General features: G+C 34.2%; 1 protein-coding gene across 2 annotated transcripts in view; it reads right to left on the bottom strand.

Annotated features, from left to right (window-relative positions):
- Window positions 1-7,769: 7,769 nt before the first annotated feature.
- The window catches only part of LOC136026470 (protein MON2 homolog), a 483,967-nt gene continuing 466,468 nt past the window's right edge, over window positions 7,770-25,268 (bottom strand). For both annotated transcript variants that reach the window (XM_065703078.1, XM_065703080.1), the window contains 4 exons: window positions 23,851-24,035; window positions 20,856-21,022; window positions 16,175-16,528; window positions 7,770-8,053 (listed from right to left, as the gene is read on the bottom strand). In XM_065703078.1, the coding sequence (XP_065559150.1) occupies window positions 7,899-8,053; window positions 16,175-16,528; window positions 20,856-21,022; window positions 23,851-24,035 (861 nt within the window). In that variant the 3' untranslated portion in view covers window positions 7,770-7,898. The remainder of the gene's footprint in view (window positions 8,054-16,174; window positions 16,529-20,855; window positions 21,023-23,850; window positions 24,036-25,268) is intronic.

Genomic DNA, 25,268 nt, shown 5'->3' with positions numbered 1-25,268 from the left:
AAGAAGCACTCATTTTATTCTTCGCTAGTAACGGTAATAATATTGCTTCCACAGTTACTTTATCTCGGCCTAAACCGGACTTTAGATCTTACCTCGGGTCGTCTTGTGCTAAGTCTATGCTTCTAGAGCCAGTATCAGTAAGTGAAATTACTAAAATTATTAATGGGTTGAAAAACTCATTCTCATCTGGGCCAGATTATAAGCACTAAGGTAAGACTTAGGTACTAAGTTAATACTTAGTTATTTCTAAGTTAATAAGTTAATAAGTTATAAGTTAACTAAGTTAATAAGTTAAGTACTAAGGTATTAAAATCTATTCTTCCTTCAATATGTGTGCCTCTAACAAAACTTGTTAATCTTTCATTTAAATATGTCGTTTTTCCGGATACTCTCAAGCGCGCTCGGAATATTGTTCTGTATTAAGGTAAACCAAGAAATAACCTAGCAAAATATCAACCAATTTAAATTTTGTCAGTATTTAGGAAAATCTTCGAAATGGCTATGCTTTCGCCTCTCCTTACTTTTCTAAAATCTAAAAAAATTCTTCGTGATTTTCAATTTAGTTTCTGTATGAAGCAATCCACTGAACATGCCTGTATGACCCTTCTGGATTTTATTCATTCTGCATTAGATTTGGGATTAATTTAGGCTGCTTTATTCCTGGATATTCGTAAGGCATTCGATTCCTTAACCCATGAAAGTCCTCTATCGAAGATGTCACATTTTCACATTAAGGGTAATGTATTTTCTTGGTTTCAGTCTAATTTGAATGATAGGTCAATTTCTATTGATTCACTTTTACGTCTACCCTCACAAGTGAACTTTGGCGTCCTCGAGGGATCAGTTTTTGGGTCTGTGCTATATTTGATTTATGTAAATGATCTTTTTCATGTAGTAAAACAGCAGAATTATATTAATTGCTGTAGACTCTGTCATCCTAAGCCTTCCCTTTCCCTTAGTGCCAACTATAGCTCACCATCTTCTGATGTCCTTGTTTGTTTTGCTAATGACAGCACACTTTGCACTTCGGGAAACTGAGAGTCTGAACTTCGATTAAATTTGGAAAATTTGTTTGAGAGAGTAATTTTATGGCTTGATGCTAATTATCTTACCCTAAATTTTTCCAAGTCCAGTTTTTATACGTTCGCGTGTTTCTTAGATCTATCCCTAGTCATCAGAAATTCATCAGCAAAATGGGAAAATTCCTAGACATAAAAAACGATATGCTCGATTTTTGGGCATTCTTATTGATGAAAACTTGTCTTTCAAGCATCACATTGATTTGATTAAAATGAAGATTGCATAAATCAACAGTAGCTGAGACATTGTAAAGGCCAGATCAGAGTGGATGAAACGGAACTTTGATCCAGCTTAGGGCCTCAGCAACATTAATGACACAAAGAGGAATATTGCATTTCTCCCAATTCTGCTTGTAGACCTGCTTTCTGGAACAAGCTCTATTTGTGCTCTGGGATGACTCCATCTGAAACAGAAGTCTTGAATGACCACTAAACGGGTTTTAATTGAAAACTGTAACTGGGAGACTAGGAATGGATGTGAATGAAAATACGTTGTTAATGTCAGAGGTAAGACCACTAGCGTGGGTATACCTAAAATCCAATTACTTTGGTCAAAGCTTAAAAGTGGTGGGGATACAATTAATAATAATATTAGATAGAATATGGTATTTGTCTGAGTCACAGTTGAGGTCCCCAGTAATTAGCGACTTGCACCCACGAAGCTCAAGAGACTCTAAATGTTGTCTTTTTAGCATCTGCTGATCCTGAGATCCTGTCAGAGAGTTAGTTGTAGTATTGTTGTAGTTAGTAAGCATGCACTTCTTGATGAACTCAATTTTCGTTTCACCTGTGCTTTAACTCTCTAAGATTGATTATGATATTCAGGATTTTTGGACCTTGGTAGGATTTTGTTCAAGATTTTTGAAAATACAGAATAGCGTTTGCAGTGAGAATTAGGAATTTAGTATGAAACGTAGCCATAATAGAAGCTCTATGCTAATTCTTCGTGCATTGTTAACTGTACGCCTAAAAGACCGCGGAAAAAGCTGAAAATCTGTGAATTACCTGGATTATTTTACTACTTTGAAATAGCTATAGTGGGAGGGCGCTAAAAAAAAATCAAATTACAATGATGCTTACTTTTATTTTGAGCTATGCTTTGTGTCAAAGTTGTATAGGAGAGAAAGGTTGTACCAATTTTGTTTTCATCTGCTTAGCACTTATCATAAGAATGGCTTACAAATCATATGAGGCCTAGAATCTATTTTCTATGTAGTGCTAACTATTAGTCTATTTATTGCATTTCATAAAGTGGACAATATCATTACCTGTTCTTTGGATTCATGTAATTTTCTGATTTTCATGGGTAATTTCCTGGTAAAAAAGAAAGAAGTATATTCTTTCAAATACCTTAGTCGCACAACAGAGTTATCAAAGTTCTATAAAAGTGGAGTTTCGACAGGATTTTTGGACTTCTTGAGCAGGATTTCTTAGATTCTTGGCAAGATTTTAGAGAGAAAAAAGTCGAAGCACTGAATTTTACTTCAGCTTGATTTGACAAAATAAACAGAAATCAAAATCTTTTTTATTATTCGAGTTGTTAAACGAATGTAATAAAAAGATTTGTCCACTCAGTGCGGTAAAAATATTCTAGCCAAGATACAAAACAATTAAATCAACGTGTCTAGGGCGGCAACCGTCCCCTTTTCCCTCCCTGGATCCGCCACTGAATCTCAAATACACTCTTTACCAGTGTAACCAAGGTAATAAAGCACTGAGCTAGGATCTAGTGTTTTATTTTTATTCAATTTTTCAGTTGTAGAAATTTATTACATAGATCTATTACAGAGATAACTAGGCTGTAGTGCCTACTTATAGTCCAGTCTAATCAGCGGTTGCGTAGTCAGCTGCATGAGCTACCATAACAAATACAGTTTAGCATAATTTTGTCTTTGGAGCATGGTTAGGTAAAGTGTCATCTGTGAAAAATTTGGTAGCTTGTAACTAATAAGAATAGCAAAATGGGCCTATAAAAAAGTGGGATATTCTTCAGGGAAAGAACAAAGAAGAAAATTCCATGCTTTTTATATTAGAACATTACAAGCATAATTTACACTCGTATTTTTTTTTTACATTTTAATGAACTTCACAATTGTTTGCTGATTTTACTGACTAGACCTACTTCTAAAAATTGCAAAATGTATATACTCATTGCAGATTTGTCTCTTGCAATGGGGCTCAGCTTTAATGAAAGTTCAACTTTGACCAGATATACTTCTTATTAGCTAATGGAGCCTTTTTTCCTCCTGCGTCTTTGTAACTGTCAGAGTACACTCCACACTCCTGAGAAGCCTATTTTATGTAGATACGAAGCATAGCTGCCATGTCTTCAAACATAGTTGACACTCCGATACTAACGACGGCAATGATGTAGCTACTGTGATGGAAATCGATAGCGAAGCAGATAGGAGAAGAAGAATCGAGTCCAATCGAGTCTGATCGAGGTCCAAGTTTCAGTCTAGTTGTCTGATAATGCCTGAGTTTTCAACTTGGCTTGCAAGAGATAATAAAATAAGTGACAAAAAGGGATTTCGTACGTAGTGTAAAAAGAGCTTTATTTGGGGAAAAACTGAACTTGGTAAACATGCAAAATCTGCAAAGGATCAGGAACAAGTGAGGAGTGTAGATTCTGCGAAAATATCCACTGTCCCCATCAATCATGTGTTTTGAGTTGATCGCAAAGACGTAGACCCTGAAAACCAAGCTGGTTGCCTTCCTTGTCGAGAATGACTTGGCTTTCTCCGTGATAGAGAAGCTAGAACCACTTGTAAACAGCCTGCCAAATAAGTCTCTAACTGAAAAGATTACTTTTAGAATATAGAAATCAACTAACATTGTTCGTCATAGGCTAGGGCCTTATTTTAATGAGAGGCTTTGCGAAAAAATCGATTCTATTTAAGAAGGTTTCAGAAGAGCATCCTAGTACCAAGGACGGTCCACAGATCCATAAGAAAAATTTCCAAAGATGTAAACAGAGCTTTCTCTAAGCCTCTGGATATAGGGAAGCTCAAGGATTTATTTGAGAACCACCCTATGCCTACGAGTACCGATAAAATTGTTTCTCCTAATATGAATAGGGAAGTGTGGGCCACTTTTTCATCACGGGCTAAGCAGAGGATTGTTAAGGCACTTCAAGTGCAGCAGACTGTAGTTCAATCAACCTTTTGCATTTTAGAGGTAGCAAATGAGATTCTGCAGCTTGAAAATCATTATATTAAAGGACAGGTCGTCAAAAACCTAACAGATATCGTTCATATGCTTGACCTTGCCAATTGTGATCTCAGTCTAAAAGACGTCATCCGTTGAAATTCTATTCAACACATAAAATTGTTCAAATTCTAAGCATCTTCACAAACCGCTGAGGCTGTTGACTGATTTGTGGAAAAAAAACCAATTCATAAAAAACTTTAAATGTAAATGGTCACTTGTTAACATATCATCAAATACATCAACAATGACATTTTGAAGTTCCAGAATATTTGAGAGAACCAAATCAAGATGGAAAGTGGAGCCAGAATGGAGAACGTAAGAGAAAGATTCGGACTTTCAAAGCAAAAATATGTCGCCTGGCATTGAAGAAAGGAGCAACTGTGTAAAAGGTGCAGCAGCATCGTTGAGGTCTGAATTGAAGTCACCACATATGACAAGCGATTTATTTGATGACTTAATTGTATGCAGTAATTTAACAGGGACACACAAACTGACGCATATTGTCGGCAAGATGTAGAATTTTGATAATTAGTTGGCAAAGAACAAATGCAAGAACAATACTACCTAAATCAACTGTGAGGTATAGGTCTCTAGGTTCAAAACAACTGCATTTAAACTTCTTATTTACAGCAACTAATAAGCCATCAGATGGACGGCCAGTAGTAGTTTCAGCAGGTCTAATAAAAAATAAATGGTCAGACAAAACTTATAGAATAGAACAATTAACCACATTGAGTTAGTCTTTGGCTAAACAGACCATATCATACTTAAATAAGAGGTTCTCAAGAGGTCCTAATATTTCCCGGGCGCTATTAATATTCTGAACAAATACAGAAAATATATCACTAGGAATAGAGCCCATATTAAGACACACGGCTTATAGTTTCATTTCTAACGTCGGGCTCTCGAACATGTAGGCGTTTCTTAACCTCTGAACACGACAGGCTGTTGCTTCGATGACTTCCACCCCAGCTGCCACAGATAAAGGACTGCGCCAAACAGCTCCTGTCACAGTTGCTATTATTACTGGCACATTTTTTTGTGCCATTTTTTTGTATTACTATCTTGTTCATTTTAGCCACAAAATGCTGGACCTAGTCAGCACAATCAAGTTTTTCCTCAAAATTACGTGCATTAACTGGGTTTCGAATATTCAAGCTGCACAGAACATTGCTCAACACAACAGGAACAGAAGAGTGTGCTTTAGATTGCACTGGGGGCCAGGCTACAGGGCATGAGGGCTGTATCGAGGTTTCCTGCTTTTCAACGAGCAAATTTAGCATCCACACGCACTTGTTTAAGCAAGCTGCTACAATAGTGCTTGGTTCATTAGGGATAATGGTACATCATAAGGATCAACTATAACAAAGAGAATGGATCCTCCTTGCGTGCTAAAAAACCACTCAACAGATCATGAAAATCTGCCAAAAATGTTACGCTTGGATGCGAAGCCATGCGCATTTCAAGAGAATCAAATTTCAAGGTAATTTTGCACACTTCCTGTGCCTGCTTTATCGCATCTTTTACAAAATTTTTTTTTTGCAATCTTGATAACTGTATCTTTTCCTTTTGTAATGTTCCACTCCAGAAAATTTAAAACTGGAAACACATGCATAGAACCACCATTCTTCTGGGGCTTCCTTACGAGAGAAGTGAGGGAAGCGTTGAAGGCTAACTACCTTGCCCCAATAAGGGGCAAGCCTGGCGAGTACCACAGCCACCAACTCTCTCACCCCCCCCCCCTTCTGCTTACTTTTCTCTCACCACCTCTATTGCAGCGTGGTTGCCTATAAATATCAGATTTCCTAATTACATTCTTATTGCTTGATGGTCAAATGATGCGTCTTCATTTACATATAATTCATTAAGAAATTCATGTAATTCATTTAGATTTTCATTACATATATAATTCATTTAAATGTAGATATGGAGAAAATGTCATTGTACTTTTACGCATTGTTGCAAGATAGTTATCATTTTTTCTTTAAAAATATACTTTTAAAGAGAAAATGCTACCATTAACAACTCACAGCAGCACCAGACCAACACAGCTGCGCGTGCTACTCCTCCACCCCAACCTCTTCCCATCCTGTTTGAGGACAACCTGGCTGTTGTTGGGCCAGATGTGGATAATCAAAAAGCACAATCTTTGGCAAAATGCATCCATAAAATGGGGTCTATTCATCTTAATATTTTTTGCATTATAGAAGATGTCTTTTTTGAAGATGGCAGCATGACATACAGACGAAATATTCACTTAACTAGTTTCTATTTGCAAATAGTACCTGTTTACAATATCTCTTGCTTTTTTATGATGGAAAAGTAGTGTGGTATTTGTTGTTATTAATACAAAACAGCGTTTTACCGAAATTGAACATGATCTTACCTGAGATTGATCCAAGGGCCCCCACTCACGGTATAATTTTAGGACCTATTAGTAAAAGTAAAAAAGACCTATTAGGTCAAAAACATATGCAATAAAATGAACTCTGATCATGAGGTACTAACAAGAGTTTGTGACATACTTTAGCAAAGAGACTTGGATCCAAAGAAAAGTTTACTTTCTGACATCTTAGATTATATAAATAAGTTAATTTAAAACAGTAGGGTAAAGAGCTTGGAATTGTTAACTGTAAAGTTCAATCTCTCAGGTTAAAGCTGCAAAACTGGCGTCGTAAAAAAAAAAAAAAAAATAAAAAAAAAAAAAAAAAAACGTTTCAAAACCTTTCCACTGTAGCTGAAGAAGTGGAAACGGAGACCTAAGATGATCTAAGGAAGGATATCTAAGCCTTTGAATCAGAGATTGAACCTTGTTATTGGGAATTCTCTGAAGAATAAGCTACTTAGCTTAAGATCCACTTCATACATAACCTGATTAAATGTAAACTATTTTGTTAACTTAATTAGAACCCTGCATCTTCAATGTAGTTTTTTTAATTTAGTTAGTTTCATGTTTATCTATAGTGGTCATCATACCAATCTATTACTATGTTCCTACTATTTATAAACTCTAAAATTCTTAATAAATCTTACTAGCCAGTTACACTAATATTCAAATACGAAAAAACTTTATATTCAACCAGATAGCAATAAATAATCTTCTTTAAATCTAAAATATCCACCGCAATTTCCTATACCAGCTTTATTTTTATTCATATCCATGAGCAAAACATTAAAAACAATTTTTTTATTTATTTGCGGGCGAAATATTTTTATCGTCGAAGATATAGACAGCCTTAGGGTACACAGTGGATCGATATTGTATTTGGTAAGACGGGGCATGGGGTTCGATTTCCGTTGCCGCAAGGTTGAAAGTGGCTTGTTACTTGTCAATGTAAAATAGACCCAGCAACTGAAACGTCAATTTCAACGTACTTTCTGTTATTAATGGGTATGGAGGATCTTTATCCTTTAAGTTGTGGGCACGACAATCCACTGTGCTAGAGTACCATGTGGCATCATAAGTCTTAAAGATCCCAGTTTTGAAAACATATGCTTTATTTTCAATTCAAGCATGTAATAAAGAACAGTAACCATGAGGAAAATAAAACAACCCAAATGAGGAATGAAAACAGAAAAAAAACACGAAATAACTAACAAATAAATAAATTAGTCACTATTGAATGGCTGTGGTGGAGTAAGTAGCGTCAAAAACGTATGAAGGGCGTCTCTTACAGATTTTCCAACGGAACCTGGAGCAAACTCAGTTAATTCCACAAGGAATGGATATAAAGCTATAAGTTGATGCCACGTCTGAAGGTGTACTGAAATAAGAGAAGTTGAAAAATTTTGATTATATTGAAAAATGACCTAGTTTGAAATTAAAAAAAACCTACTAGAAACAATCTAATTTGATTTGTGCGCGGAGGAGGAGCCACAATACAATTCTACATTTTATTGGTTTATTAACAGTTTTTACTTTCAAGCAATTTTGAGTAGATAAGGTTTCTACTGAAATTAACTTTGATCATAACTGGCTGTTTTATCAAACTCGAATTCTTCTTAACTTCAACTAAAAAAGAAATGGAAGTGCACCAATAATTTTCCGTTGACGAAAGTTCATGTTCGAGATCAGGGTTTTTCTACCCCATCAAGGAACTGTCGTCTGCTGAGGTCCCTGCTGGTTCGTAAAAATTTGTTTACATAAGGTGAAGACTTCTCGACAAAGTCTCTGTCTGATTCACACAAAAAGAGTTGTTATCGCTTCAAAAGCCATGTACAATATTTCTGATTCCGAAGCAAAGATCCAGTATTCCCTGCAGGACAAAGATCAAGTTTTGCTTAGCACTGATGAGCTACCTGTGGTATGGAGGGAACACGTAATGAATCTTACAACCCATTACTTTTCTTTTGGACTAAAAAAAAGGACGAAATAAAGTGAGTAGGAATAAAAGTAAAGAATACTTGTAAAACTGAAAGTCAGAAATGATGACCTGAGCATTTCACGTCGAATAGAGCATATTGAATGGAAAAATAGCAACTGTCTGGCTTAGCCCTAGCCGGTTAACACCTATTCAGAATATCGAACAAAGATTTTTTGTGCATGAAAGCTCATATGCTGAAGACATTGCGGATAAATGATAGGGTGATTCTATTTAGTTATGAGCCCTTAAAAATCTCTCAATGTTGTTCCAGTGTCCCGATACTTACTTACTTGTGCTTGCAGCAGGAAAGCCATTTCCGCCTCAACCGGCATCCAAACAAAGCTTTTGAGTTCCAGCATCCAGTATGGCCGGTGATGTACTTTTTCTTTGGCAAACTTTAGCCAGTGCTTGTCCAATTTGTGACCGAATGTTTGTAAACTTCCAGCAGACTCCAGATGTTGAACAACAAGCGACTACCAATTTTTTAATTACCCTACTTTTCTTCTAAACTATCTTGATAAGGGTTAAACAAGAAGTGTCTGTTTAATGATACGTTCGCTGGGGTGAAACAAAACGTGTTCAAGTAAGCAGAGACGATGTATCTTGATGGCGCTTGAGATTCCGTCGATGTTGGAAAAATGTCTAATATTATTCAAAAGATATCTATGTTGATGAGGTGCGATAAGATTTGCTATTAATTATAATAAGTCAAATTTTGTGGTTTTGTATGCTTTCGTAATTGCAATACATGGATATCTTCAGCTGAAGCTGGGGGTCTTCCCATATAGAGCACTTCAAGCGTTCCATATCTTGATATTATTGTTGATGAATCACTCTCATCTAAAGATCATATTGTCAAAGTTTTAAATATATTAGCCAAAAATGTTGGCTTGATTCGTAAACTCAAGCATTGTTTTCTGAAGGAAATAATCCGTATGTTATATTTTAGTTTAATTCCCCCATATTTTGTATTGTAGTTCAATATAGCAGGGAAGTTTCACCTCAATCCTTCATCCAGTCCGAGTCTTGCAAATTATAAGAATACTTGCTAATTGAATCCCTTCTGAAACGTGTCGAGAGGCTTATGTTAGGTTGAAAATACTCCCTGCGGTTGCTCTCCGTGGCTTTTATTCTAGTGTTTTTATGTATAATTTCGTCAGAGATAAGCCCGCGTCTTTTCTAAGTGTGTTGACGCGAGTTAATGAAGTTCATTCCCATAGCAAAAGGTCAATGAATCAAATTTATGCTAATAATTTTATTACGTCTAGGTCAGGGTTTTCTCTTATTTTTTAGAAGGACTAAGCTATGGAATTCGTTAAATGAGAATCTCAAAAATAGTAATTTTAGCAAATTAAAAGGTTGGTGAACAATGAAGTGGTTTCTAAACATGATTTTAATCATTAATGTAATAGGATACATAGTTGATATATTAAATTGGTATTATAACAATAAAGGTAATGATTTATTTTTATTGAGGTGTGTTAAGGATTGAGTTGAGTGTAGAGTGTTAAGCGAGTGGTAGCAGCGCATATGATGTTGTAGTTGTGTTTTGTTTTTAAACCCCTACTGAGGTTTACGTTAAGAGTATTTTTTTGTGTCTTCGTTTTAACATTTTTTTTATTTGTTTGGTTATCCCCTCCAAATTTTTGTATTTGTTTGGTTACCCCTTATCTGTACCAAATTAACCAAACATTTGGAAAACTATAGGTTCTATCAAACTATCCTAGCTCTATGACTATCTACCTTAGTTCAACTGCCCTAGCAATGACGCATGGACGGATAATAGATACACATCTATTAAAAAATGAACTAACATCATCTTTATACAATCCTAATTAGAGAGGGGGGGAGGTAATGCCAGGTTTGCTTCTCACTCAATTGGACTATCTGTCTTGGATTTTTCTACAATTAGCCATGACTTGATACCCACAGCTATTCCATTTTAATTCAAAAACTTAATTTAATTAAATCCATTAAATTCAAAACAAAAGCATTTGGAGGGGATGTGTTTATGTAAAGTTTTTGTCAAAAATTGTTATTGGATAATTAAAAAAAAGTCGGCAAACATCGTCACTCGAAGTTTGATCTTATATTCGGAAAAGTAAAATTGAAAATAAGCAACGGTGGTCCAAAACTTTTGGAGCATATCCCTGAGCTGCTTTGATATACCACAATTCAACAACAAGGAGTAGGACTGCCCTAACTGTCGACTTATACACCCTCATCTTCACCAGACCTGATAGCTCTAGGCTATCAGACCTAGAGATGTTTACGAAACTGAGAGAAAACTCCATGAGCTTTAGACATTCTTCTGTTGTCATCTTGATCCCACCGTCCCTTCGAATCCACCTCGGATCCCAGGTAAATGAAACTGTCAAACTTTTCAAGTGGGAGACCATTAATGTTTAGTAGGTAATCTGTTGTGATGTTCAAATCAAGAGCTTTTATTTTCTTCATGCAGGCTTAGGTAGGCTGAGTTTGGGTCCAGCGCAAGAAGGATTACGTCGTCAAAGTGTTCAAGGTCCGTCAATCTGACATTTCTACCTACTACTATTCCTTTAAATCTCCATAAGGCATGGTCGAATGTCCAACCGATACAACAATTAAAAAGGACCAACGAGAATATACAGCCTTGTTTCATACCCCGCTCAACATCGAAAAATGATGACTCTTCACCACAGACTCTAACTCAGGATACATATTCTTCGTAATTCTTGTGGCACGCCGTCAACTATGTCAATTAAAGTAAAAGTATATAAAGATTAAAAAAATAATTAATTACAAATAAATACACAAGACAATAGCCTACTTACAAAAACTAAAATATAAACTCCCACCATTCAGTTCTGTTGAGCAATGCCGAAGCGTTGGACGGATAGTTTTTACAATATCAACAGATTTGAACTTGGTTATCAAACACCAAAATATTTAATGCCTTTAGACTCAAATGTTTATAAAAAAATAACGCATTATCAAAGTAGTTTGTTAAATGTAAAACATTAAAACTAAAATTAAGAAAATCAATTATTTTTTTTAATTCAATATTTTTAATGTAATTTTGAATACTAAAACCAATGTATTCGACGCGTTTGTACTTGATAACTGAAAAAGTTCAATATTTTTCAAAGTGACAACTTGATCAATACAATCACTGTTGGAAAAAAAAGATAATAAAAAAAAAAAAAAAAACGCATCCCTTCAGAGGGAAAATACAATAATTCCCAGCGTTCCCTTCAGGATAAACATTTCTGATTATAATGGCTTCATATATCAACTTATGGGTACTCTTGCAATGAGGGTAAAAATTGATGGTATATTTTTACTGAAATTACCCCCTTATTAAGTTGTTTTCCTTTTGTTTTCTATAATTATACGAACTTTTATACGATTCTTTGATTGAATGTTATCAATACTTTGGCTTTTATACTTTTGTTATTGAAAAGGATTGTTATTTACATACCACTCATTACTATGTAAAATTAGATTTTTTTTTGCTCCACTCAAATTATATAGAATTTTTTTTTTGTGTGTGTGGAAACCTGGAAAAGAGTCACTCAGTCACAAACTAAAGCTTATATTTTCCTTATTAAGGGTAAAAATCTATTGGCAGGCAACCAACAATGGGGCAGTACACATTTGTCCATGGTTTTTCCCTATTCAGCTCTTTTTCTTTTGGTTTCCTTATAATTACTCTGAAGTCCCAAATCTCTGAGGGGGGGGGGAATGGCCCCCCTTTCCCCTCCTGCCGGCGTCTATGCCTTTCACACTGTTGTATAATCAAGCGGAAGACAAAATCTAGTAGCACTCCTACATCGGTGACGGCTAGGACCCCCCCCCTCCTCCAACCACAAAAAAAAAACAGGACACATCAGTGCTAACCATGCAAAAAGTGATTTTCCCTTTTCTTACGGTGAAGGGATGTAGCTTTCCTGGATTTTATGGGATTTTCAACATTGTGTATTTTTTTCTTTTTTTTTTTTTCAAAATTCAAATTGTGCAGTTTTCATTTAAACCTGACGACATTTTCCATGGTTTTTAGTCTATCTTAAAAAATTCACGTATATTTCCCAACAAACTTTTACTATTAAAATAATCGACATCATAGAACAAGCTTCAAATGGCATTTTGTTCGTACTTGACATTTATTTATTTCAAAAAGCATTTTTAAATATTTGGCTACCATAAGCAGTGGTTCACCCTTCAATAGGTTGCCTTTACTCGGGCAGCCATGAAAGCGGCCAAGAATAACACATGACACATTCTGCGAGATCCTGGAACCATTTCAAACTTGAACACAGGCGTATTTTCAGCGACGGAAGAAGAAAACCACATTTTGCAAAATTGCACATATTACCAAAGACAACTTATTTTCGCATTCAAGGTATTATTTTACATGTAACAATCAACATATCCCACTTAAGTCTTTTTGAAAGTTCAGCCGACGTAACTTTTCAACTGTTCAAATTCCAAATCTTAATCAAGATTTTTATTTCAAATTTTTTTGAAAACAACAACAAAGGAATAAACTTCTTGGGCATTCTTTCTTTCTAAATTTGTTTTCCATCTACCCAATATTTTTGATCAAGAAAATAATACACTGATTCCTGAGGAATAGCCGTTTGTACTAAATAGGCTCCAGATCAGTTTGGAATTTGAGCCAGTGGTGTTTCAGTGATAATCAACTAACTGAATATGTATGAAATTTATTGCATTCTTTTTTAAGGTTTTTCAATACTATGCATTTAGGAATGTATTTTAAGAAACCCAATAAGACTTTCAATACTTTGGCTATATAGAAGAACTTGGCTTTGCAGCAAGCTGGCAAATTTTGTGCAAACCTGGAAATAAAAAAAAGGAAAATTTGAAAGCTTTCTAAGGTTTAATGGATTAACTTTTTTTATTCTAGGTAATTACCTTATTTCAGTTAAGTATTTTTTTTAAATTCTATTTCAGTTTCATTGTATTTTTTAGGTCAGTTCGAAATTAAGAGTCCCATACCGGGCGATATCCAAATAAAAAAAAGAAGCTGTACAGATTTCCCTTATCACCTTCCAGACTTGTCAAAAGTTTGCCAGATCTATCAAAACTTAAAAGATTCCACTTTGCTTAAAATTCCATTTAACCAATTTTTGTAAATTAGTGGTATAAAAAAAAAAACGTTGAAATGCTTTCAATTCAAGCAGAATTTTAAATTCTGATGACAACTAAAACCCATATTCAATCTCACGAGTCAATATTTGAGCTTTTTACCTACAAATCCTAAAAAAAAAAAAAAAAAAAAAACTCTGAAAAAGAAGATCATGATTGCAGCGGGAGCTGGACCCTAGCAAAGAAAACCACGTTCCATAGTAACCAAATATTTGAAAACGCGTAAAAAACTGGTGAGATACAATTGCTATTTGTAGCTGATTCAGGAATGGTAACTTTATCTGGATTATTTTTAGTAGTAAAATCTTCTTAAAACCCATCCTGGCCATCATAAAAAGAAAATAAGATTTGTCACGATTCTGGATATTAGAGGCAACCCTCTAGCGTTGCCTGCAGTAAAGCGACATAAGCCTTCGATGTATTATTTTTTTTCCAGAGCCACTTCACACGAAAGGGCCAATTCTAGAAAATTCGGAGGGGGCTCATTCACCCAAAAATCAAAACAATAAGGAAAATATTCACAAAAGGGCGGAATATTTTAAGGAAAATATTGACATTAGCCAAAAACAAAACTGTTTTGGCAATGTTTTAGGTATAATTTTTTTTGCCCCATCCCCCACAAAAGCCCTCTTAATAGTTATCACGCTGATTGAAGTTATAAACCCCTCAACACAAATAGTTGACAGTTCCTTAAGGTCATATTAATTATATTTTTGCTATTTAATTAGTAGGTTAGTTAATACGAATTCTGTCATTCAATACACTTTCGAATTAATAAAATTTCGGTTTCATTAAATTCCCTGAACTTGGTTTCAACAGTTTCGTTAGTATGGTATTCAATATAACTTTAAAAATCTTTTAAAATATAAATATCTGATCATTATTTTACCTGTAGGAAAATTATCCGGCGGGTGGGGATGGATTCACAATGGGGATTTTCGTATTAAAATTAATTTTTTTGCACATGTTTTTCTGACTCTGTATGTGTAACCAAATTAAATATATAACCAAAATAAACCAAAATAATTATATAACCCACGTGAAACTTATAATCAAAATATATAACGAAAATAAATAATACATTTAAATTTAGGGTAGAGGACAACTTTATTTAGTCCGTGATGTGGAGAGCATGGCGCATGAAAAAAAAACTTGTGTTTACCGATTAAGTATAAGCAATATTTTTTATTTAGCAATATTAGCAATATGTGATTAAGCAATATCTTGTATTTAGATTTATGGACTCGATTCTCCAATGAAGGGAAATGCTGAACTGAGGGGATTTTTCTTTAGCTTTTCCGTCTAGGAGAATTTTTTCGGGTGGAGGAGTGAATTTTACAAGGGGAAATTTTCTTTGAATTATCTTTCTTTTGAAATTACAGAAACACGCGAGGAATAACCTACTCCAAGAATAAATGAAACCCAAAACGCACAAAATTAAAATATATAACTTAAAACAGAAATAACTTCCAACATAAAGATAACAAACCCTGATATAGATATAAATCCTAAAATGAGTATAAATTAAAAAGAATACTAAAGTCAAACTTAAAACGAAAAGGAATTAGAACAAGCAGAATTTTGGCTACTCCCCTCCCTCATTCGTAAATCTTCAAAAGGTTATTGTTCCATTTGCCCTTTAATAACAACCAAATACATTTTAATAATTTTTTTTGTTAATCATAAAAAAAGAGAATTGTGAAATAAAATCTTGAGTGGCTGAGATTAACAATTATCTATTGAATTATCCATCTATTTAAATAATTTCTTATCTATCTATGTAATTATTATCTATCTATTGAATAATTATCGATTGAAAGTTCAGTTTATTTTCGTTAGTTTTTCTTTTATATCTTGATTATTATAGTGATTTGGGTTTATTGAAAAAGCAAAGCTTCCTATTTCAAGCCTAATAGTCTATATTTTCTTGCAAACAATCAAATATGATACAGATTTGAACAATTTATTTACAAAATGACAGTTAAACTCCTAATCTTCGAGCTCAAAAGATTAAATGGTAGGTTTTATATTATTTTACGATAATATAAAATAACCTCCGAGCCCAAAAGGTTAAATGATAGATTATAAATTATTTTATAATAATATAAAATAAACTCCGAGCCCAAAAGGTTTAATGGTAGATTTTATATTATTATATATTTATATAAAATAACATCCGAGTCCAATAGGTTAAATTAGTAGATTTTATATTATTTTCTGATAATATAAAATAAACTCCGAGCCCAAAGATTAAATGGTAGATTTTATATAATTTTCTAATCAGCGTCATCATTGAAAAGAATTAAGTCTGAGAAACAAGATGAAATGCTATTCAGAAACCTCTTCAATTGTATTTTAGATGAGAGTTGTCACCTTTGTCAAGCTCTGCATCCTGTAAGGATCGTCCAAGCGTAGAAACAGCTTGCAACACAAAAGTAGCTTCAACAACCCTGTGTGTTGGAAGTGGGCACGTTCCACCCAGCCTAACATCATGCACATAACGTTTAAGCACGTCCTGGAATCGGTGTAAAAGTGCGGTTACTGCAAGTCGATTAGCTACTGTTTCATCTTCACCGTTGGTAGCTTCGCCGTTGGGATGGTTTTGTTGACTCTCGCTGTCACCATTTGAGAAATTAAAGTCGGCCAAACCACTGAGGGAAAGTTGAAGAAGTGTTTCGAAACATATTTTAGCAAAACCTTCACGAATTCTGACGCTATTCCCACAATCTAAAAGATAAATTAAAATCAGATTAACACTGCTTGATTAACGTGAAGTGTTGCGGTTCTGATTAACGTGCTGCGGTTCTTTGATTAACGTGAAGAACAACTAGGTTCTGCTCTTTTACCACCGGTTAAACAAAATCAAAAACTCAGAATTTTAAAATAGCATATCCCAAAATGATCTTACTGAGACCAAAATGGTCTCAAAACGTGTTTTTAATTAAAATTATATTTACTCTCTACTTTCATTCACCTAGTCAATATTATTACTTTAAAACTCCGCGCGTACAAACTAATACTACTTTAATTTGCTTGAAATCATAACACATATCATTTGTTTTCGATATATTTTAATTCTTGTATATCCCCAAGTGATTTCCCCAAGGCAACCAAGTGCTAAAAAGCACATTGGGCTTTGGAGGAGCCTCTAGCCACCTTCAGTTTTCCTATACTACCGATTGAAAATCCTTGCATGATTTTGATTTAAGCAAGAACCAACACTTATCTGGGTCTTCTTTGGTGATCTAGTCACCAAAAATTAAAAATAATTATATTAGAAATGCAAAGAATGAAACACCTTGAAATACTCTTTAAATGCTAAAAAAATAATTTGTAATAAAAATACAAATTATTAAAAATACTTGCATGATTCCGTTCAAACAAGTTTCAAAGTACCCACTTTTCAGAAAAAGAAAGGTTTGGTAAAAGTAGGGGCTATATTTGGAGGGGGGGGGGGCTAACCAATTTTGGTGTCCCTGATTTTAGACAAAAAGTTAGTCTCACGAAGCAATGATAAAAGTTATTCAACCGAAGATTATGAAGACCGAAAGTGGGACTAACAGGAATTAAGGAGCACCAATGAACCAGAAAAAGATTAATTATTAAAATTATTATAGGAATATGTGAGCTGCGCCATCTACTTGGTTACCAACACCGTTGGTTTATCCATGCTTACATGGATTTTTCGACCTCTATTATGAATATTGGAAATGCCATTGATTTACTTTAAGAGACATAGATTGTACGTGAAGTAATGGATTTTTCCAACTTATTTCATACAAGATAAAATGGCTTTCATTTTGAAACAGCAAAAAATATTCTTGTGTGGGCCAAAATGGGTTCACATAGAATCACAGATGCCTTCGCCAGTGCAATGAAGGAAAGCGGAAAGTTCGAAACTTAAAGGTTTCAATATCAGCATGCAATTTTTTTCAACTATGCCAAAAAACAATAACAAGAAATGTGTCCCTGCTATTGCCCCTGATAAGTAAAATCAGAAATCTTCTGAATAGGAGAACCATACTGGTTCAATATCGTCCTCTGGGTTCCTTACAGAAGAGACACTGAGAAAATGGAAGACATCTTAAGAGATTAAGAAAAAGCTTTCAGTACACATTTACCCAAGTGCTTCATGGATCTGTCAATATTTAGGATGTATTTGAAGTTGTCAACATACAGCTTAGATCTTTTTTTCTGTAGTTTAGCTCAAAATCTCTATGCTAAACCTATTGTAAAAATAGTTTATTGTACTTCGAAGAATACCGAGCGATTTTCCTATATTTATCTAACGAGAAAAAGCTAAACAACAAAGGACGAAGTTAAAATGAGCTCGGAAACTCAGTTCATCACGTAGCAAAATCGGGAGATTAACAAAAAAAAGGAACGAATGGCTTATAAGAAACTTAGAGATATACTTCGTGCAGCACCTAAAAGTAAAAAAAAAAACGCCTTTGGCATGCGATATGCCATAGTCAATCAGCAGTGAAAAGGTAGGGTAGAACCGTTTTAATGGACCAGTGGTTACCCTTGGTCCACAGAGATGCGGTGTCGAAATAATAAATGTGTTTCTCTTTTCAAAAAGAAGTTTCCTGATCGAATCTCAGTTCACAACGAGGGCGACGCCAGACGTGTTGAGAGATTCCGCATATCTGGCAACTCAGAGGACACATAATCTTGGATCATTCAAGAGAAAAAAAAATAAGCGTTTTGATTATATGAGTGTTTTACATAACGAGGATATATTTGCTGAAAGGTGGCATCGCAAGCGATGCAAAACGTCGCGAGGGGCATATTTGGTTTCCCTTTGAAAATACACTTGCCATGGACAAGCAATGGGTTTTTTTCTTACACTTGACATGTATTTTTTTCTTGAACTAGTGGAAACCCTTGCCATCTATAACAGTAGTAAAAGTATACATAAGGACTGAACTTTTTTTTTCAGCTGCACATTTAAGCAGTCGATCATAATTGGTTTTATCCTCGAGACAAAAGTAATGTCCAGAAATTGTGTCTTTTGGTTTTTATATATTTCTTTTTCCAATGTTCTTTTTTGAAGAAGAGAATAGAAAACATATAGGAAAAGAAAATCAAGCTCCTTTTCGAGAAAAGGAACAACCAGCCTCATCTCAACCAATCCTCTCCCAAATCATAGCACCAACACAAAACTTGATCAAAAACTGTTGGTAACTGACAAGAGTCGAAACTGACGCTAATGTCAACAAAAACTTTCAATGCCATTTTTTTACTACAACAATGAGAATAATTTACTTAATTTGTTTAATTGGTAAAATTAGTGTAGTAATAAGTGTCTGATCTCTTTTCCTAACAGAGAAAGGATTACAAAGCTTAAAAGACGGGAAAAGGACAAAAAAACTCATTTCAACAATTTCGGCATTTTCATCAGTTTCTTCCGTTCCAACAATGAAAAAGAACAAATGCTATTTTTGCCAAAAGTTTGAAAATGCTATTTTGAGAGAAAACAGAAACCCAGCATCAAGCCAAGTATAAAAGCCTAAACTTTAGAATTCTATTTTTATTTTGTTCTTTACTATGGGCATTTATTTGAATTTCCTTTACTCGATCTTTATTTATCCTTTAATCCTATTTTATTCTTTACTATTGGCGTTTACTGCACTCGGTATTTATTTTATTCTATACTCTTGGTATTTATTGGTATTTACTTTACTCTGTATTCATTTTACTCTTAGTCTTTATATTTATTGTTATTTACTCTACTTAATATTCATTTTATTCTTTACTCTTGGTATTTATTACTTTACCTGAAATTTATTTTAATCTTTACTCTTGTTTTATTCTTTATAATTGATTTATATTTAGCAAACAAAACTAGTTCTTTCAAATGGCAAAATTGGTACAATTGTAAGGACCTCTTTTTAAACTATCCTAAATTCTACAAGTTCATCCAGTCTTAACTGTTTTGTTACCCAGGAAAGAGCTTATAAACAAAATACAGAAACTTACAGATTAGATTCGTAGAAACTCAAAAGTAATTGAATTAAAAATTAAAATCAATTTTTTTTTCTTTTAATATTTCTCCTTGTTAACACTTTACAGTCAGTAACACCTTACAGCCATTTACGAAAGGCCAACTAGGCTTTCCCTACTAGGGAGGCCTAATGACCCCTATTGGGAAAGCCTAAATAACCCTAACAACAAGTTCATCCAGTCTTTACTGTTTTGTGACCCAGGAAAGAGCTTATAAACAAAATACAGAAACTTACAGATTAGATTCGTAGAAACTCAAAAGTAATTGAATTAAAAATTAAAATCAATTTTTTTTCTTTTAATATTTCTCCTTGTTAACGCTTTACAGTCAGTAACACCTTACAGCCATTTACGAAAGGCCAATTAGGCTTTCCCTACTAGGGAGGCCTAATGACCCCTATTGGGAAAGCCTAAATAACCCTAACAGCCCCAATTTCGAAAGCCTAAATAACCCCTTTTAACCCTAATAGGAAAGCTTAAGTAACCCTTTTAGGAAAGCGCAAAAATTACTTTCTTTTTAGTTTGTCATTTATCTCCGATCGGAAAAAATTGCACAATGTGGCACTAAATAAGAAATTTGTAATTTTACATATTTTTTAACTAATTTCATAAATTAGGTCAATTGTCCTCATTGCTTACATTAGCCTAAATAGATGTATTACAAAAAGAAGCTATTTTATTCATTTTGAAAGAATCGTGTTTACGAATTAAGATATAAAAACAAATCTAAAAGATTCAAAACCAGATTTCCTCCCTCACTCAAAGGACCACTAGAATCATCATACCATTGGACTGAAAAATAGAAAAAAATTAATAAAAGAAAATTTCTGTAAATATTGCATATTAGACTTTCAAGATATGAAAAAAGAACATGGACTCGTTTGCATTATTAAGTTTTAATCAAAGAAGGCCCTGTGTTTCAATCGATCTACAGGTTTATAAGGTTTTATCGATATATTTTTCAACATCAATATTATCCCAGTATCGGTATTGAATTAAAATATGTTTCAAAAGATTGGATCTACGTTTGTATTTAAAGAAAACTTACCAAAGGCTAACGATTGGACAGATCCTCGGTTAAGCAATTTCGTTAGTGATAATAAGAAGTGAGGGGGAAAACTTGTAGGATTCTTCAGTATTTCTTCCTTGAGCAACAATATAATTTTGCAGTCAGCAGAATCATCAGCGTTTGGCTCGACTACACCACAGTCAGTGCTATTAAAACAGATTGTCACTTAAAAAGAACGAAAAAAAAAAACAAACAAACAAAAACAAAAAAACAAATCACCATAAACAAAAAAGGAACACAATTAACAGTTACTTATCCCACTTTAATATCTGAAATCTGGATTTCTTAACCCTTTTGTACAGGCTTTTTTCCTCAAGAAATAGTACCTCTATGTAGAGATAACCCAGAAAAATTTCCTACTCGTCCAATCTATATGGGAGTCCATACAATCGTCAAACAATATTTGCCGTTTATCACTAAATTTCTGACTCAGCAGGATCATCTCTTGGCATTACCTTCTCATAATTAAATATCAAAATACAAAAATAAGTTTTTTTTTAATGAAAATAAAGAGCAATATTGTAACTTAAGAAAAGAAATAATCTAGTATTTTCAAGAGATACTATCCTTTAGTCACATTAAAGGTACAAGGTAAAGAACGCAGCATTGGACTTTACAGTCCCTACCGGTGGAGCTGATCTCCGTTTCATGATCTTTCAGCCAAGAAGAGTAACGGGGGGTTCGGGCTAGCCATCCAGTGCTTTCCTATATCCCTGCTGTTTACCATCCCCAGATTTCTCCAGGTACCCATTTAAAGCTGGGTCAACACTGGTTGAGCTTACAGTCATGCCACTGATCCCCGTTCGAAACCAAATAACGAAAAACACCAAAATTAGAATCTCTTCTTCACATTCATTAGAGTCTTCAAAGACAAAGGATTTCAAGTCCTGTCAAACACTCGGCTAGGACGACTCAAAAGTAATATTGCTCTTGTGTTATGGAATTCATTGAGGGAAGATTGATGGGGTGAGGAGGCTTGTCATTATTCATTCGAATAAGCATGTTCTTGATTTAATTATTTTATCTCTTTTACTTGTTTTAGACAACTCCCAATATCTTTCCATCTCCCACTACATACAATGAACTTTAACATAGTTATAACAATGCTTTGAGAAGAGGCATACATTCGATGTATTTACTAATAAATTAAACAGTATTTTCCTGTATTTAACGGTAGATTTGACCCTATCCAACACTGTTCTTTTCAGTTAAGTTCACTTTTCATTACAATGATAATGAGGTGCAACTCTTCCCCCCCCCCCAAAAAAAAAAAGAAGATCCATCGACCTCCCTCTTAATAGCTGATGCTCAATGATAAAATTATGTTTAAACTATTGAACCTATAAAATATATATGGTACGGTGGCAAGATCTCAAACTAAATTATTAAACCGACTTTCGTACCTGCCCGATTTAATAAAACAGGAAAACAGTAAAAATCTAAAATAAAGTGACACGGTTGCGATGTTGATTTCTGTCAAAGGTAAACAACTAGAATTTGTTTACCCCCCCCCCAAAAAAAAAAAAAATCTAAAGAGTTCCTATTGCCAATAATGCTGAAACTGGAAAGAGTATTTAATATATTTTTATTTGAAATTTTCAGTGTCATGAATTGGCCTAGAAATTAGGCATAGAATTAAATAGCTAATATCTATATGCTGTCAGCTATCATTACTGTCATATTAACATTACTATCATTACATGTCATATTGTCATTATATTTCTGCCATAACAAAAATATAAATTGTCAGCTCCACTGGATAAGCAATCTTTAATAACGGTTCATTTTTACAGACTAAATATCCAAACAGACTAGAATTTGCCCACTATACGGTATTTTGAGGGATGGATGGGGAGACTTTTTTAATGCTGGAAATGATGGGGATATAAGGATCCTTGGAAGTGATGGATATCTGGGGAATGGGGAGCTACTGAGGATCCTTAAATCGACGTTTTCTAGATAGTGGCAATAGCCAATTTTATTATAAAGGGTTTAAAAGCTCTTAATTAGAAAGGTTTTAAATACTTGTATCTGCTCATCTATTATGCTTATTCGTATCGATTTTGTATATTGATTTACCAACCAATCAAAAAACAATACCTAAACGAATAGAAATTATGTGAACAATGATGCGGAGCTTGAAAATAAATTACCGAATAGGAGAGTAGAAAAAATAATAGAAATGTAATGGAATACATCGGCTTAGCTTCAAATTTGGGGATCGTATCTGCATCTTGGTAGAATGCCAAAGTAATCCCTATCTTATTTTGCTGATAGCATTGGAAAGAAGAATTGAATAGAAATTAGATAACAGAATTGAAAAGAAAAGAATAGAAACAGAATAGAAAGTGAAGAATAGAAACATGGGATGTATTATTTCCCTTCAAACCCTTCAAAAGTCTAGAGTGTCCTTTTTCATTTACTAAAAATCAAACAAATAGTTTAGATTGAACATTTAATTTAGCGTTTTCTAAGAGCTTGAGAGAAATAGATTTAAAAGGATTTGCCGCATATCAGACTTACAAATACACAGATGAGTTTCAGCCCCAGTTTGTTTTTTAGTCTTAAAACAATAAAAGAAAACTCTTCAATGATTCTAGTTTTCAGTTGTCTACAGCTCGGTTTCCCAACTTGCACTCATCAAAGCCCCAGGGCTCCACAAAGTTTCTTAGGGGACCTCCTCCCAAGAAGAATGAGTTGCAATAAAATAATTAAAAGAAATACCATCTCTTGCCACAAGTTATCTATTCTAAAAAATTTCACCGGGATAAATAGGTTGAAAAATATTGATTCGTTGGATTTGGTCCCTTTTTGACAGTGTATGCCGTGGTAAATAGCTTGAATAAAAAAAAAATTCAATAGAAAAAACTGGCAACGGTCACAAATTTTTCAATTCTTTTGAGAATCACAAATTTGTCTATCATCAAACAAATAAGTAAACACGGAGATTGAGCCAAAAAAAGTAAAAGCTTACGTATCAGGAAACAAAAATTGTTCTAAGGTTATGGGTAGTTCTACCCAAAAGGAATCATCGTTACTGTTATTACGCTGTATACACTCGAGGCCTATTTTCAGTATAAGTAAGAGTGCTTCTGATGCTATCCGCCACGATGAATGTGAAGGGTGAGACTGCTTTAATCGCAAAGGAACCCGGATACCCTAGAAATAAACGGTATATCACAATTAACCATAACAAAAAAAAAACTAAAATAGAAGTTATTACTTGCACACAAACAGAGATGCCGTCATTGACAAATCACCACCAAACTGGCATTTTCTTGTAATTTACGAAAGTGATTTATGGTGATTTTCCTTCAAGTAGCATTTACCGAAGGCATGTCCGGCGGAACAATTTGATACTAACAGAGATATATCATTAGCACACGTTTCGGATGGCATTTAGTCAATGCTTGAACTAAATTATTTTTTTGTTAAATATTGACAATATATCATCATTTCATAACGAATTGTTTCAGTACTTTATTTTTGAATCTTTCTAATTATACAATTTTTTCTGATACTAGCTATATTTCCATCTACTAAATGAGGCAAGTCACAAATTAGATCTCTCGCTTGGTATAGAAACCATTACCCTATTCATTTTTTGCTGTTAATGATCGAGGTGAGCTTATAACAGCGACTGAAATGAACTTATTTTGCCTAGCTTATAGATTTAATCCTCTTTTGTCGATGTTATTCAACCTTAACATGACACAAAAAGAAAGAAACAACCAAGAGATACAAAAACTGAGCCATGACGAACAACCCGTTCTGATTCTGCGTTTCGAATAGGAAGAAACTTTCTGAACTTTGATTTAATTAAATAGACTAACCTAACATCCCTGACATTTAGAAGGCTTTTCTAGAAGGTCACACTCAAGTGGCCAAAGACACATCTTACACATAATTCTTTTGTTATCGAATTCCAGATTTCTGAATTTTACCTCCGAAGGTTCTCTGAATTTCGGAGGTTTCAAAACTTCCGAAATTAAGGACAGAATTGACGAAGATGAGATTGATTTTGGTATAGATTGCAGATTTTCCTAAGTTCTTGATCTTAACCACGAAAATGGACATGGAAGAAAACCTGTTTCCCCTTTCTCACTTTATAGCCCATCCGTAAACAATTGGCAAATAATAAAATTTGCAACCTATAGCGTTATCTCCGCGTGCGAATTTACTGATCCTATCGACAATTTTGAACAAAATGTATGTCTCTAAATTTTGGTCATATGTCTTGAGGGGTTACAGCAAATTGGCTAACATTTGCAAGACAGATAGCAGCATAAATGACCACGGGAGGGGTCTGGCCGCCCACCAATCGTTACCAGCACTTAGAAGAATATTATAAATTTCAATTTCCAATCTAGTATGCCCCCCCCCCTGAGTTCC

The sequence above is a fragment of the Artemia franciscana genome, chromosome 4 (assembly GCF_032884065.1).
Source record: "Artemia franciscana chromosome 4, ASM3288406v1, whole genome shotgun sequence".
Lineage (NCBI taxonomy): Eukaryota > Metazoa > Arthropoda > Branchiopoda > Anostraca > Artemiidae > Artemia > Artemia franciscana.
Note: the sequence above shows the minus strand (reverse complement) of the source record. Positions and strands in the feature narration are given on the sequence as shown.